Source organism: Sebastes fasciatus, chromosome 19 (assembly GCF_043250625.1).
Source record: "Sebastes fasciatus isolate fSebFas1 chromosome 19, fSebFas1.pri, whole genome shotgun sequence".
NCBI classification, from domain to species: Eukaryota; Metazoa; Chordata; class Actinopteri; order Perciformes; family Sebastidae; genus Sebastes; species Sebastes fasciatus.
The window spans coordinates 23,369,753-23,386,055 of record NC_133813.1 but is presented as its reverse complement, the minus strand read 5'-3'; the positions used below and the strand labels follow the sequence as shown (position 1 = coordinate 23,386,055).

At 40.2% G+C, this 16,303-nt stretch overlaps 2 protein-coding genes and 1 long non-coding RNA gene across 6 annotated transcripts in view; 1 reads left to right on the top strand and 2 right to left on the bottom strand.

The window, feature by feature from the left end:
- The window catches only part of traf2b (Tnf receptor-associated factor 2b), a 171,352-nt gene that overhangs the window by 115,668 nt on the left and 39,381 nt on the right, over nt 1-16,303 (bottom strand). The gene's annotated exons all lie outside the window — the stretch shown is intronic.
- On the bottom strand, nt 859-3,933 carry LOC141757034 (uncharacterized). 2 transcript variants are annotated; one of them, XR_012591575.1, is made up of 4 exons: nt 3,752-3,933; nt 1,872-2,119; nt 1,437-1,526; nt 859-1,358 (listed from the first exon to the last, which is right to left on the bottom strand). It is a non-coding gene; the product is annotated as an uncharacterized LOC141757034 (long non-coding RNA). The 2 variants fall into 2 exon arrangements; XR_012591574.1 differs by lacking the exon at nt 3,752-3,933 and having other exon boundaries at nt 860-1,358; nt 1,872-2,613.
- Nucleotides 3,394-15,834, top strand: fbxw5 (F-box and WD repeat domain containing 5). 2 transcript variants are annotated; one of them, XM_074617194.1, is made up of 10 exons: nt 3,394-3,531; nt 6,303-6,498; nt 6,632-6,789; nt 8,699-8,882; nt 9,278-9,426; nt 9,525-9,842; nt 10,664-10,847; nt 10,961-11,108; nt 11,932-12,144; nt 13,493-15,834. In XM_074617194.1, exons 2-10 carry the CDS (start codon nt 6,312-6,314, stop codon nt 13,776-13,778), a joined length of 1,827 nt encoding a protein of 608 aa, XP_074473295.1. In that variant the 5' UTR covers nt 3,394-3,531; nt 6,303-6,311; the 3' UTR covers nt 13,779-15,834. The 2 variants fall into 2 exon arrangements, with proteins under 2 accessions (XP_074473295.1, XP_074473294.1); XM_074617193.1 differs by lacking the exon at nt 3,394-3,531 and adding an exon at nt 4,047-4,065 and having other exon boundaries at nt 6,302-6,498.

Sequence of the window (16,303 nt, the reverse complement as noted above, 5' to 3'; positions counted from 1 at the left end):
ACACACACGCACCTCTACACATGACAAACAGCGATATCCGTCTGAGAATAATTATAATATTCATGTTGAATATAAATAATGAATAATGTTGTAGGATTATTCATAATTTCATGAGCTATTTTGAGATTTATACATTATTATTACATATTTATATATAAAAAAAGTAAGAAACGAAGCATTTGAATAGTGATTTGTTTACCATGGTTGAAGCTTCGAAGCTTTGAAGCATCGGGTCAGCCCTAATTATTAGTTAATAGATAACAAAACCAACAAGTATTTTAGGTACGTCAAAGAGGTGGAGTTTTTGAAAATGTGTTTTTACCTTAAGTCGTGACTGGCTGACCATCTATAATGTGTATCCTTATTTAGTAATGAAATGTTTGTCATGATAAGCTAGTGAGTAAATACTTACTTTGAAATAATGTAATCTAATTTCATATCATATTATTTAACATTATTTCATCTTAGTGATAAATAAACCAGGGCTGCACGGTGGTGCAGTGGTTAGCACTGGCGCCTCACAGCTAGAGGGTTGCAGGTTCGAATCCGGCTTGGGACCCTTCTGTGTGGAGTTTGCATGTTCTCCCCGTGTTAGCGTGGGTTTTCTCCGGGTACTCCGGTTTCCTCCCACAGTCCAAAGACATGCAGGTTAGGTTAATTGTGGACTCTAAATTGCCCGTAGGTGTGAATGTGAGTGTGAATGGTTGTCTGTCTCTATGTGTCCTGTGATGGACTGGCGACCTGTCCAGGGTGTACCCCGCCTTCGCCCAATGTCGGCTGGGATCGGCTCCAGCCCCCCCGCGACCCCTAACGGGATAAGCGGTTGCAGATGACGATGAGGATAAATAAACCAGTTCTCTGTCTTTCTTCAGTCAGCAGGTAGTTGCAGTTATCTTTTCTTCCACATGATGACGCCAGATACTCAGAAAAAGAGTCTCATAAGAGAAAAGTGTGTCTCTCCTGGAGAAACAGTGAAAGGACACTTTAATGACACAGATCATTTAATGATCTTAACAACCATTTATTTAATTAACTTGATGAATTCGCTGTACTGACCACAATGCATTTCTACCACATAAATGATGAGTACATAAAAGTAGATGTTAGCCACTTCTGAGCCACTGCTGCACTTGTCTGCTGTCAAACATTATCCAACTTCCCAACAAGGAGTTTTCGGACAAGTCATCATTATAACAAGTACAGAGCAACACAGAGCAACATACTGCAAGTGAATAAACATCAGAGATAAATAAGGTGGAGGGGAAATGTGGGCACATCTACTGTCCAGAGGAATTAGGGAAGATTTTGACTGGATGTTGTTCCATCACTGGAGACTGTCCACACTTTCTGCTCTGCACCTTGAAGAAAACAATAAGTTTAGCCATCATATAGATCATTATTTTTAAATTGTACCGTTTCACTGAAACGAGGAGCACCTTTACACTGGTATTGTCATCCTGCTGCTGTCCTGTTCTTCTTTGAGGAGCCACAGCAAGAAGCTATCCACTCAGCGGCTCTGCGCAGAACTGAAGGAAGAAGACAATGTAAAACAGACATGAATTCTTCTTTTATCTGTTTGTAGTATCAACCATACTGCTGCTGACATAATGTGGTGGCAGGTAACCTGATCTCACACCTATCAGGTTTAACACGCTCCGTTTAACACACAACCCTACTATGCATTTTCATGTTATAAGTATTTACTTGACTAAAATGTGTTTCTCACCACAGTCAATACAATAAGGCTGTCTATGGGAAAACATGTCACTATTCACAATGACATATTGTTTATGAAACCTGTTTGCTACAGCATTGTCTGTTTAAAAAGTAAGTTAGTAAGTAAGTAAGTAAGTAAGTAAGTAAATACTTACCAGAGAATATCAGTCACAGCATAGTTCCACTTTAATTTCTTCTTTTACGAGTTAATGTAGAAGTCATCTGTTCCCATGTGGTCAGTGTAATGATGTATGCGAGCCGACACAAGACAATGAGTGTTTCTTCAGTTACAGAGACTGTATTCACTGAATGATGTCAGCAAATTGAGGGCCACCACAGATACAGGAAGTATAGTATTACTGTTATGTCGTTCATTTTTCCATTGCATGTTTACTTCAAATACCTGAAAATGTTGAACAAAAGGAGATATTGCCACTGACATAATTAACATAAGAACAGTATACACATTTATGATAAGGGGTCTTTTCATGCAATGTGTACAAACAACTAAATAATCATATGTGCATCTTGAGCATTTGGTTGTCATAACAACTGCAATCAAGGTGCAAAGATGGGGATGTATATTTGTCAGTATATTTCATTAGAGAAATATAGTAACAAAATGATTGCATTATTATACACACTTCTTTTTTTTTGTCTTGTTTTTTGTTTCTGTAGGTGAAAGATTAAAATTGATAAAAAATGAGTGTCAAGATAGTTAAATAACAGAAAGGAAGACACATGTATCATTGAAATGTACTGACACAATAAAGTTCATCTATGATATGATATGAAAACGCAAATTCATTTTAACACATTAACGCAATCGATCTTCCGGAGGATGTACTGGGCTCAGTTTTAAAGCTAGAGTAAAAATTCAGTTGTACTAGCTTGTTGGAAAGGAGGTTAAATAACACTCCAAACTTACACAAAATTTTGGCGAGGAAAACCTGTCATGGCCATTTTCAAAGGGGTCCCTTGACCTCTGACCTCCAGATATGTGAATGAAAATAGGTTCTATGGGTACCCACGAGTCTCCCCTTTACAGACATGCCCACTTTATGATAATCACATGCAGTTTGGGGCAAGTCATAGGCAAGTCAGCACACTGACACACTGACAGCTGTTGTTGCCTGTTGGGCTGCAGTTTGCCATGCTATGATTTGAGTATATTTTTTATGCTAAATGCAGTACCTGTGAGGGTTTCTGGACAAGATTTGTTGTTGTTTTGTGTTGTTAATTGATTTCCAATAATTAATATATACCTACATTTGCATAAAGGAAACATATTTGTTCACTCCCATGTTGAAAAAAAATATATAGTAAATCAGCTTCACACTTCATAAACCATGTCAGTAAATCAGGTTTCACCTAAGCTATATGAAATTAAACATATTAAATCAATTCTGTTATAAATGGCATACTTGTAATATAGTATTGAATGACATCTCTCAGGGCTACGACTAAAATGTAATATAACTATGACAATGTTGTTTTTGGATATAAAAAGACCTTAAAAAAACATTAAAAATAGAAAATATAAATGATAAAAAGAAAAGAAAAAAAAATAGCAAAAGGACAAATTGGAATCAGCCTTGTGGTAATTTCTAATAATGACACAAGATCTTGTGGCCATTATTACCAAGAGAAAAATGTATCTTGTAAACACGGTAATCGATTGAGTTGGTCTGGCCGGAGCGATGCTGCTGTGATCTGCTAGTAGAGTCTGCTGCAGGCTTGTTGTCATGTTTCTGCTGTTAGCCTTCAGCGCTAACCAGCCGGCTGACTTCTCTCCAACATACTCTGATCCAGCAGGTGGGTCACACTCTTATGTCAACAACCTTGTACTAACGCCAAGCTGATTAACTCCTGCAACATGAGTTTATGAAAGTAGCCGCTGTTTGTTATAAATAAGCGTGTCACTGGAGCTGAGAGCAAAACAAGCTAACAAGTTAGCTAGCTTAACGTTAGCATGAGAGGCATGTCTGGCGAGCAGAGCTTTAAATGAAGCTCTTTACTACACAATCACACTCACACATGTCAGCTAGTTGTCAGATGTTTCTCTGGTTAACGTGTGGTAGGTCAGCAGGAGGGCTGGACAGTCTTCAGCTCTCATTGTAAACAACAGGAACTTGTTTTGGGTTTTTAGCGCACAGCGACACAAATGTCCATGTTAGGTCATCTTCTCCTCTGACGACGGGCTGCTTCCTCCAAGAACAGCTGCATTACCTCTCTCAGAGTTAGACAGCGCTTTATGTTCATACAGTTTAGTTTGCATGAGATCCCCTCATGTTTGACGCTTGTTTGAGCTTGTAAATGCCACATAGCTAACATGGCTCTGATCCAGCATAAACTCCTCTCTGCTGCTGTTTCTGTGACAGACTGAGACAAGTCATTAAGCTCAGTGGCCATAATGAATGCACTTGTGGATGCACTGTCAAACACAATGATGATAGTTTTAATAAGAGAGACCTGTATGGCTGACAGCTCAGTGCTGCTGTCTGTGCATGGTCACACACACACACACACACACACACACACACACACACACTAGTGTAACAAGCTCTCAGCTGTCAGCCTCAAATTAGATTAGATTTAGATTTATTGATCTATCCCAGAGGGATGTTTGTTTCCACAGCCAGTACACAGAAATATGCATATATACACATAGCAGCACATAGCAACATACACATATACAGATCAGATATAAACAGTACACTCTCTCATGTATGCACTCATTCATCCCACAGTGTGAGTGAGGCAGATTGTTCAGAGGCTGCTGTTGCAGAAGGAATAAAAAAACGCCTGCTGATCTTCTCCATCAAAGTGTTCTGTATCTCCGAGCAGATGGTTGTAATTCAGCTTTAATTTATTTATTTCAAGCTGTGAAGTGTTGGTTAGGGGGGGGGACAGTGTCATTTGATATTGTGAGAGCTAGGTGTGTGTGATAGTCCCGTGAAAGGTGAGGTCTCAAGTTATTTATGGATGCAGAGGGCAAAATAATATGACTGATTTCAGGTTTTTTTCATTCTAAACTATAATGTATCTTCTTAGCAAGAATATGTCATCTCTCTTTGAGCATTTTCTCTATTTTTTTGACAGTTTGACAGACGTATTGATTAATTGAGAGAGTTGCAGCTGTAGTATGTACTATGGCATCTTAAATTTGACATTCAGTGATTATCATCTGTTGCCTGAAAATTAGGGAGGCACCGATCCAACTTTTTCAGTTCTGATACCGATAGCAATACCTGGGCTTTGGGTATCGGCTGATACCGAGTACCAATCTGATACCAGTGTTTAATTAATAAGCTTAATGCCTCACTGAGTGGAAGTGACTGGGATCATTCTTTTATGTGTAAGGCAACATCAGGTTTGACTTAAACATCGCTTTCCTAACTTTGTAAAACAAATTGTAACAAATAAATATAGATATGTAAATGTATTTATTTGTTCTTTATTTTTTTTTAAATAATGCATCATACACCAGTAACTTGGTAAAAAAAATCTTCAAAATTGCCAGGAATTACAATTCAAGTGTAAACCTTTTTATTGCAGCAACAAATTGGTCAATAATTAAAATAACAGTATATAATGTATATAGTATAAACACCCACGAATTGAATTGAGTAGAATAGATCGGCCCCATTGTCAGCAATTTCATTCAGTGTCAGTATCGGTGCATCCCTACTGAAAATAATCTTGTATACTTAATTTGACCAAAAGTACGGCTGCACAATTAATCATAATTTCATGTAAATCGCAACATGGCCTACTGCAATTTTCAAATTGCGTGTGTCAAAATACCATTTTTAAATTAAATATTGTGATGCTGCAGAGATGTCCTGGCCTACACATCATATTTTACAGACTTACGAAAACATCTTTGTTTGGTACAGATTACCGCAAAAATCACACCATACCAATTTAACATCTGAAATAAAAGAAAGCATTTTAATCATATCAGTGGAATATGTCTAAAAACGATCATCAATTTCAGCTTTAATTTATTTATTTCAAGCTACGTTTTGCATAATCAGTTCTCAAGTTATCAGAGTCAAGTATAAAAGGACTCAAGTCAGATTGAAGTTCAGGTCATGCAGTCTGTGTGTCCTCTGTATTTGACTAGAGTTGAAACAATTAATCGATAATGTGATAATGAAAATAATCATACATAATATCTTTCATACAGTGGTGAAAATGTCTCGGTGTCTTCCTAAATGGTGGTTTACTACAGTTTCCTACAAACTCATGCTGTGCAGTCAAGTTTTGTTTAAACCCACAGAATTTTATTTTATATTTTTTACAAATTAAAAATATGTCAGTTTTTGGGGAGATGTGTATAAAATGATGCACAAACATCTAGAAATTGTTCAATTTGATTGAATGGTGAAGCCATAAAAACATGGTCTGACTTTTTCACATCATATAGCTTCAATGTAACAATTCGATACAGAACAAGTTGGAATAAGATTATTTTATCATCCTTAAAAGCTACTTACGTGGAAACTGTATGTGAAGGGGTTGAAGTTGCTTTCACAGAACATCACCTCCATGTACCTGTGATATGTGTGTGTCGTACACAGGATGTTAGGATGGAGTGTGGCCCAGTTCTGCCGGACAGCCTGGTGTTGGAGATCTTCCTGCGTCTGCCCCATGATGCCGTGCTGAGAGCTGGTCTGACCTGCAGACAGTGGCTGGCTGTCTCCAGAGATGAGTTCCTTTGGAGGGAGCTGTTCTACAGCTACTACCGCATACCACGCTCTGTTCCCCGACACCCAGGTAAATAATCGTATGTTTAACAGAAGAAGTCAGTTTCATTCAGTATAAAAAAGACACTGATAGCAGCTTTGAGTTATGAGTATAGATATTTAGACCAATTGCAGCTAATAACCCCTGATCTTCCTTTGTGCAGCGGCGGTGTCATGGTACAGGGAGTTCAGGCGTCTCTTTGACTGTATCCCCTGTGTGGAGGTTCAGACGCTGAGAGAGCACACTGACCAAGTCCTCCACCTGGCTTTCTCTCACAGAGGTCACCGCTTCTCCTCCTGCTCCAAAGACTGCACCGTTAAGGTAGGGATTTTAAATATTCTTGAGGTCACTTTCAACCCAGATCATATTTTCTTTCTTTCTGCCAGCGTCACAAGTGATTGTGTTCAGCCTTTGGTTATGTACTAGGGCTGTTAATCAATTAAAATATTTAATGGAGTTTAATCACATGATTGTCCATAGTTAAACGCGATTAATCGCAAATGAATCACACATTTCTTATCTGCTCAAAATTAACCTTAAAGGGAGAGTCGTCAAGTATTTAATACTCTTATCAACATGGGAGTGGACAAATATGCTGCTTTATGCAAATGTATGTATATATTTAATATTGGAAATCAATTAACAACTCAAAACAATGACAGATATTGTCCAGAAACCCTCACAGGTACTGCATTTAGCATAGAAAATATGCTCAAATCATAACATGGTAAACTGCAGCGCAACAGGCAACAACAGCTGTCAGTGTGTCAGTGTGCTGACTTGTCTATGACTTAACCCAAACTGCATGTGATTATCATAAAGTGGGCATGTCTGTAAAGGGTGGGACTCGTGGGTACCCATAGAACCCATTTTAATTCACGTATCTTGAGGTCAGAGGTCAAGGGACCCCTTTTATAAATGGCCACGACAATTTTTCCTTGCCAAAATTTAGTTGTGTCAAGTTGTGTTAATGCGTTAAAGAAATTAGTGGCGTTAAAACAAATCTGCGTTAACGCGTTATCACGTTAACTTAGACAGCCCTATTACATACCTAAATGTAGTATGGCTTTTTTCCCCCCCTGGTTTACTGGTAGTCCGGCTTTAAAGTAGGCCTACAAACTTCAGGGCAAGCTCCAACAGGTGAACCTAAAAAATGTATTCAAACATGTCCTGTCAACACGGTGCCACCCAGACTGCAGTTACATTTGTGTTTTACAAAATTTCAGTAATTTCATAATAATCTTGGCACTCTCTGTGTTCTTGTTTACTGACACATTTTTTTTCTCCAGGTTTTAAGTACTTTTTATGGGTTTCATTCATTGGAATGTTAAATCTTAATTTTGGTTTTAAATGTAGGAGTTTGCTTTGGTGCTTGACTGTGTGCTGGGAAGCAGCTCGACTGGTGAATTAGAGCAGTGGTTCATAATTTCAGGGGGTTGCCAGATGCTTGTGGAGAAAAAGAATTAAATCACATGTTAAAAATAAAATAACATATTTTAGACTGAGGCATGTTTTTTACATTACATTGCCTGTACCAGTGATATTAATTAGCCTTAGAATCGATTTTATTGAGTGTAGGCACATGAGTTTCTGACGGGGGATTTCCTGCGGGTCAGGCGGAGAGAAAAAGTCCCAGAATGCATCAAATCCACAGTGCCTGGAGCACATTGGGCAACGCCAATTAATCAGATCATTCACAGTAATCACTCAAAATCAACAGGGGGAGGCAGGTAGAAACAGCTGTTTACGTCGGGTGGGGGGCTCGGGAACACTAATCTGATTATTCTGGGGAGTCGTCTGGAACTGTCAGAGCAACAAGTCGTTGATATAATTATGATTTTAGATGAGAACATGATGAGAAATCATTATTATTAAAGACCAATTGATCCTGCTTGTTGAGAGATTTTAGTAAGGTTTAATGTTCATAGCGGGCTTATGATTATCACTGAAACGTGTCTTGCATGTCCATTGAACCTCAGCACATAGCAGATTTCCATTAAAACCAGACTCAACATGTTAAGGAATCTTTCGTTTGAACAGGATGAACTATGGTATTTTACTTTGGGCAGTAAGCTCTTGTAACATGTAACATATACAGATGCAATTATTAGAAATCCAGGGGTCTTTTGAGCCTTCTTCTTCTCTGATCCCCTCAATGTGTAACCACCATCAACTGTCGTCCTCCTTACCATCCACTTTCCAAGCCTGACCTCTGGCTTCTTTTGTGCAGCTATGGGACACGGAGCGGCCAGATGGTAATATCTCGATGGTGCACAGCTCCAGCATGCGGCAGTTTAACTGGGGCTACACCCAGTTCTCCCAGTTCAATGCTGACGACACCCTGCTGCTCGTGTCTGGTGTCTACCTGGGCCCGCACCACTCCTCGTCAGGGGAAATCGCTGTCATCAGTCTGGGTAGGCAGCAAAAATGATCCCAGAACAGTAGTGTGACATCATTTCCTGTTAATGTTTCTTGAAGTTATTACCTCCGCCAAGGCTCGGGGAAATTACAGTTGAGTTCGACCAAAGCACACTTGGTGATTGTTGCACAGAGTAATGACGACGGTTGTCCAGTTTGAATGAAGTGTTTTACGCTGCTCCGCTACGTACAGCTGATCTCATCAGAAATAAAAATACATTTGGATGATGGCGCAAGCTGCACGGAGATTGGGGCGGAGGTCTGCGCTCTCCGAGTGCCATTCTAGTTTTTAGTTTTCACAATAATCTTTTGTGGGAGTCTTTCCTCAATTAGGAGTTTGTGTGTGTTTCCAACTCTCCCGTTCTCCCCTTCATGTTTTACCACACTGCAGAAAACTACACGCTGTTGTCGCGTGTGAGGAACAAGCCGTACGACGTGTTTGGCTGCTGGCTGAATGAGACTCACCTGATCTCGGGGAACCTGCACTGGATAGGCAACATGACGTCCTGCTCTGTGCTCTGGCTTAACAAAGCCTTCCAGGTGAGACCGAGCGTAGCAGCTAAAGCCTCTTAGACGTGATTGGAAAACAAATTACACTCCACGTCTTTCCTCCTCACCCCTTCTCTTTTCTCCGACAGGATGTTGAATCAGAGAACGTCAACGTAGTCAAGCGCCTTTTCAAGATCCAGAACGTCAACGCCAGCACCATCCGCACAGTGATGGTGGCCCACTGCCGTCGTCATGACAACCCGGACTTGCTGCTGGACTACGAGGCTCAGTCCCAGGCTCGAAGGCAGAAAGGGCAGCAGCAGCAGCAGCACCAGCCCCTCCTCTTTGACCTGGGAACCTCCGGCAGTGAGGAAGAAGATGAGGAAGAGGAAAGGGGCGAGGGAGCAAGACTCCCCACTGCCCGCTTTTCTCAGCCAACCATCTCAGGCCTGGAGCATGTTATACAGGTGAGCTAGATCAGTGGTTCCCAACCTTTTTACTTCAGGAACCCCTTTTCTATTATTGAGTAAACTGACGACCGCTGACTAAGTGACATATTTTATGGATATTTCATGTTATATTCAATGAATAACAATAACAGTACTGAACAACTGGTAAATTGTACTATTAACCCAAATAGTGAATGCAATAACTGCCGGACGTTTGTGTAAAACGAGCAGTTTGGATGAATTTTGAGCAGATTATTTCCTGTGAATATTGCAACAGAGATGAGTTTTCCTGTTATTTTAGGAACTTTGAATACAATTTTTCTGTCTGTATTATGTTTTTCATACTTAATAGGCTTTTTTTTTTTTTTACAAATTCAGTGTTTTCTTCTCCCTGATGCTTGGCCATTGTTCTATCAGCTCTTTGGTTGTTTTAACTGCATAGTTTTGTAATGTAGGACGAGGAGCAGAGTCGGGAGGCTCCATGACTCTGCTCCTATAGGCTATAGCCTGTGTTCAGGTCTTCACCGTGCCCTTATCCTGTTTATATCTTATCAATAATCCAAACATCAAAAATACGTTTTTTTCATAGAAATGAATGAAATCCTGAGATATAGGCCAACTGAATATTTTTAAAAAGATGTTGTCTTACACCCACTAAAATTAAGAAGGCCTCGCGACCCCCCCTTGAAGCTTTGGCGACTCCTAGTGGAGGTTGGGGTCCTCAGGTTTGGAACCAGTGAGCTATGTGTAAAACTCAAGGCATTTTGATCAGTGTTTTTTTAAAGTAATACTGTTCTTAATTCTTCCTCTATTCGTGTGCTTCTCTTCCTTTCTCTTAGAGTTGTAAAAATGTAGGCCACACGGAGTTGGCGATTGAGACCCACGTGGCTAAGATTATGGGCAGAGCACACACGAAGGCCCCTGACTCCAGCCTCATTGAGCCCTCTGAGCCCGGGGACGGAGAGGACAAAACTTACTTACTCTTCACCACCGGCAGCCTTACATACTCCCCTCACCAGATAGGTAAGATCTCTTCCAAGCTGAGGCATCACAGCTTAACTACGCTGATATAATGCAACGATTCATGAGACTTTGCTCATGAAATGTCTCATGCGGTAGTCTTTGTCCCTTTCCAGGTATTAAGCGGATCAAGCCTGACCAGATGACCACTTGTGGTCCTGTACTCGGGGAAGAGCGGAGTTCAGATGAGTTTTTTGATTCCTTGGACCATGTAATCGATATCCATGGACACATCATTGGTATGGGCCTTTCTCCAGACCACAGGTAAGCAAATGATGTATAGATTCAGTATGATTTCAATGTAGAAAATAAGCTATATGGGCTCATATGTATGAACTGGAATGGCGACTGCCCATCAGTGGCCGAATGCGTCTGTGGTTGAATGGGAGCAAATGATCCAAAATCTGGAAAGCCTCCCAGAAGAGAGGAGGCTGTTATAGCAGTATATTAATGGTCTTGGATGAGATGTTCAGATATCACATACGGGTTGTGTCAGAGAACTACGGTGGCCTTCTGGTAACTTAAAAACACAAAAGGCTCTCGCTAGAGCTAATGTTGTTATACGTTCTGTCTAATTGTAGGAACATGGCAGACTCCGTGAAGAGGACTCACTCTCTATATAGATCAGCTCAGAGGCCATCCTTAATAACACTACTTTAGGAGCAATGGAAGTCCGACGGCGGCTGGCGGTACCATGGTTTTGCACTCTGTGGCTCACGTTATCGCAATTAACTGCAACTACGGTAGCTTTCAGGTAACATAAAAACGTGAAAGGTTCTTGCCAGAGCCAGTGTTTGATCTGGTACTGTAGAAACATGGCAGAGAAACATGGTGGACTCCGTGATGAGGATCCACTCCCTATGTAGATATGAAGGGCTCATTCTAAGCTAACGAAAACACAACAATTCTTAGTTTCAGGTGATAATACACTAATGAAAACTTTGTTATGAATATTATATTCCATTTCTGCAAATAGATCCCCCAAAATGTTACGCACTGGCCCTTTTAAAAACGACATCTAATGAACTTTTCAGATTGCGTACTCCGTTATGACTCTTAAATTGACTCCTTTGCTTTCATTCATCAGGTACCTTTATGTGAACAGCCGGGCTTGGCCAGCCGGGTGTGTGATCTCGGACCCCATGTCTCCTCCTCCCATCGCCGAGGAGATCGACCTGCACGTCATCGATCTGAAGAGTTTGAGGGAGGAGAGACGGAGCCTGCGCGCTCACCGAGCCTTCACGCCTAACGATGAGTGCTTCTTCATCTTCCTCGACGTCAGCAGAGACTTTGTTGCCAGGTGGGTCCCCAAAGACCGTCTAATTGTCCAAGAATAGATGCAGCTTTCACACATGCAGCCCTCACCATAATTTGCCTGTGGTTTTGCCATTTAGTGGTCAAGTATGATACGGGAAGTGATACTGCGAATGGTGGTAAATTTGTCTTCACAGTTTGACAGATCATGTCGTGGTAACATCTGTGTTTCCATACTGGCATTGTGGTTATTTTTATCTTTAGCTATTTTGGTGTTGGCGTGTGAATGATCACATAGTTTAAAAATAATGTAGCTCGTGTGAATGACGGAAGCTGCCATCATCACAGGAACAGCTCGGGTAATTTATTTATTCAATGAATCTGTGAAAGCACCTAAAAGATGTAGGAGATACACTTGCAATATCAAATTTGAGGTTTCATTTAGAAGCTAAACAAAAACAAAGAGATGGAAATGAAATGTTCCCTTCAGACCGAGTGAGGAATGATGTAACTCTGCTCTGCAGGATGATCAACACGAAGAGTTTAAAACAGATTTTCAGGATAGGAACTTTTTCACTAGCTGTATTCTGTCTGTATTACAGAATACATTTCTGAAACGTTTCCATCCAAAAAGCAATTTCAGAATAGAAATGTTCCACTTATATGTAGCATGTATGTTAACCAAACTCCCCCACCACAGCTAGAAGTGAATTTGCCACGTGGGAGGTATTGATTACATTGAGTGATATTGTTGAGAGTCTTGGGTGATTTCCAAAGCAAATGAGTGACAGAAGAACTGCCCACAGCCATTTAGCGACCACTAACTCTTTAAATGTGCATATAGACGTGAGTATTATTGAAAAAATGTGAACCTGTCCTTTAATATTTTAATACCACTGATAAAAAAATAATCGATTGCACGTTGGTGTTGTCTCTTAGCTTCGTTTTATGAAACCAGACAGTTCTCTTTAGTGACTTCAAAGCAGGTAATGTTTAGAGCTGAAACATAAATGTTGATTAGTTTTCTCTGCTTTTCATCGACAATGGACTGATTGATTGTCAATATTTTTTATGCAAAAATGCAAAAAAATGAACTGCTTCCAGCTTCACAAATCTGAGAATTTGTTGTTTTTCTTTGTCTTATTTGATAGTAAAGGGAATGTGTTTGGGTTTGGACTGTTGGTCAGACAAATTGAGCAATTTAAAGATGTAGATTATTACTAATTTATTATTATTAATTGAGAAAATAATTGGCAGAATAATCAATAATGAAGATATTTTGTTGTTGTAGCTCTATTAATAACAGACTGAAGCAAATGCTTTGATAACAATGTTGAAATAATTTCATCATGAGGGCTTCGCTGACTTATCTCTCTCCACTCTCCTACCCGTAGCGGAGCAGAGGACAAGCACGGCTACATCTGGGACCGCCACTACAACATCTGTCTGGCACGCTTGGCGCATGACGACGTGGTGAACTCGGTGGCGTTCAGCCCCGCTGACCAAGAGCTGCTGCTGTCTGCCAGCGATGACTCTACCATTAAGGTGTGGCGCTCACCCCGCATGGTGCGCCTGGCGCAGGCCCCCAGCCGGCCGCTGAGGCCCCGCGGCCTCCTGTCGTCCTGGCTGGGCCGCAACAAGAACTCGACGTCTCCCAGCAGTGTGAATGGAAAGCCGTGAGTCAGGTTGGAAAACACTTGCAGTGGGACGGAACGGGGAGAGGAAACTTTGATCTTTTTTTCCTCTATGGTGTGAATATATATAAATATATATATACACTCCATGTATATGTACAGTGTGGTGACAGTCAGTGGTTTTGCTTGAGCTCATGGTGTTGTGACACACCGCAGGGCTCTGTGTCTTCAGCTAACAGGGGACAGGACGTGATGTGACTCAGGGTTAGACACAAGAGAGCGCTGTTGCACCAGCAAAAGACAGAAACCACCACGGGCTCTGTTGTGCCGTTGAAGGGAGTGATATGAAATGTTACACAGGTAGAGATAGTGTAGAGCTGACACCTAAATGCACAAGACAGACGTCCAAACATGTTACCCAAGAGATGGTGTTTGTCTGTTTTTTATCTGTAACGTTGCGTCTAAACAGGTCAGGGCTCCTGGACCTGAGGTGTAAATGTATGTAAATGTCCCGCAGAGACGGCACCTTAATGGTCGCGGCTGTCATGTCCTGCTCATCAGAGGTAAAGTGCTGTAACAGAATTACTTCAGAATTTTCTTATTAATGGATATGTCCAATTGATGTCTTGAGTATAAACCCCCTAGAATAATGTTTTCAGAGAATTATAAAACCATTTAGAGAAGACAACATTTTGCTGCATTTACTGCGGTCTGCCTTGGTTTTTAATTATATCCCATTGTTTTTGTGCCCCATAAATGATCGATCATTACTGATCTGTTAAAAGTAGAATTAATTTAATCTAGAGGGGTTGTTGAGGAACAGTTAGCGTGAAGCATGACTGTGAACAAAAAAAAATGTGGTTTGTGTAGCTTATTATTATTTGGGCCTTTATTATGTAGAAATGTATTTAAACACTTTTATTCATTTGTTTCACAAAACGGCACCCGTTCATTTTGTCAGATGAATCTAAAAAATTGATGTCACCTGGCAGTTTTTCAATTAAAAAAATTATTTTCTTTCCTCATCATTACATGTCACAGAAGGTTTGTTTAGTTTCCAAGCAGACTTTCCCCACTTGAAGTCTAAAATCCCAACATAGAGAGCGGGGTACCTGGATATACGAACCCTGTATATGGATAACCTGGAGCCCTTCTGAATACAACTAGAACCATATATCTTTTGACAAATTGTTAAATTCACTAACTTCAAATTTGATATGATATTCAATGAATACATTCAGTAAATTGGCGGTTTTATTAAAGACGCTAATTCTGTTGAAAGAACAGATTGTACACCAAAAACAATAAGAAAAACATCAATTTCATGGACATGTCAAGTCACAGAAATGTCACACAATTCTTTAATTTAGACACATGTGGAGGACACATTTAAAAGTACCACAGGATATCTTTTCTGACATTAGAATAATTTAAAGGAACAACTAATGATGCACAATAATTTAAAATGCTCATACAGATCAAGTCATAAAAAAGTACAAAGGACAGTCACATTGAGATCAAATAGAAAAAGTCGAGCAAACCTCCTGCCGCCTCTATTCAAAAGCCTGATCAAAACATCGGTGCTTTTGTTTTTTGGGCCCTTACGGTCTTGTTTGTGTGTACACGGGTTATCCCCGTCACTACCCATCAGGCTTGTAGTCCTCTTCAAGGTTAGGAAAAGGAAAGTTCCATCACTGAAGGACTGGTCCCAAAAAAGCAAAACAAAAAGTAATACATAAGCTTGATGCTTTGTTTTTCAGTTGCGGTTTAACCAGCGCAAGGTTCAGGTACTTTACCTGGGAGATATTTGGAGATTCCCTGCTGACGATCGTTGTGACTGATTATTAAAAACACTTTAATTGTGATTGTGGGTTGTCTCATGACCTGGCCAAATCGAACTGGTGCATTTGCATGTCAAATTTTTAGGGAATCCTGTGTGAATGTCACTTCATCAGCAACTAACTTTTTTCTTGGTTTCCTTTGACAACTTATTTTTTACTGTGGCTCCATCTTGTTATTAATCATGTTTCCTGTCCTCCAATGTCATTTTCATGCTCCCCAGAAATAAAAAGCATGCCCTGAAAGGCCAGAAGTTTGCAAAAGTGTCAGATTAATATTCTTTTCTACCAAAAAACATTCTTGGGCCATTTTTGAGCGAATGTTTTGGGCATTTGCTAGAGCTGTTTGGCATTGGTAAGAAAGGGTCAACACAGGTCACCATGGAAACTAGAGGGTTACTATTGACTGCCTACAGTAAGCAATATTTAAATTTGTTCTAATATGAGGCAGAGTAGGGCGGAGCAAAACTTTCTCCATCCTAGGAAAAAAAAATTGGCAGCCCATTTGATTGTAATGTTATTGTAGATATTTGTGGCAATTATTAGTTATATTAATATAATATGAATTATATAAATATCTGACTTAAATTATAATTTTCTCCATTGAAATGAAGCATGAAGGTACAGTGTCAGATTTTGAAACCCCTGGTCTACAGCCATGCTAACTTGCTCAGCTAACGGCCCGCTGTTACATTAACATGCTCACATTAACAATGCTAACAGGCTGATTCTT

What these genes read in the sequence shown, in the direction of transcription:
- fbxw5 (XM_074617193.1), top strand. An exon ending in AATCGCTGTCATCAGTCTGG is followed by an intron (nt 8,883 to 9,277) that starts GTAGGCAGCAAA and finishes ACCACACTGCAG; the next exon opens with AAAACTACACGCTGTTGTCG. An exon ending in AGCAGAGACTTTGTTGCCAG is followed by an intron (nt 12,145 to 13,492) that starts GTGGGTCCCCAA and finishes TCCTACCCGTAG; the next exon opens with CGGAGCAGAGGACAAGCACG.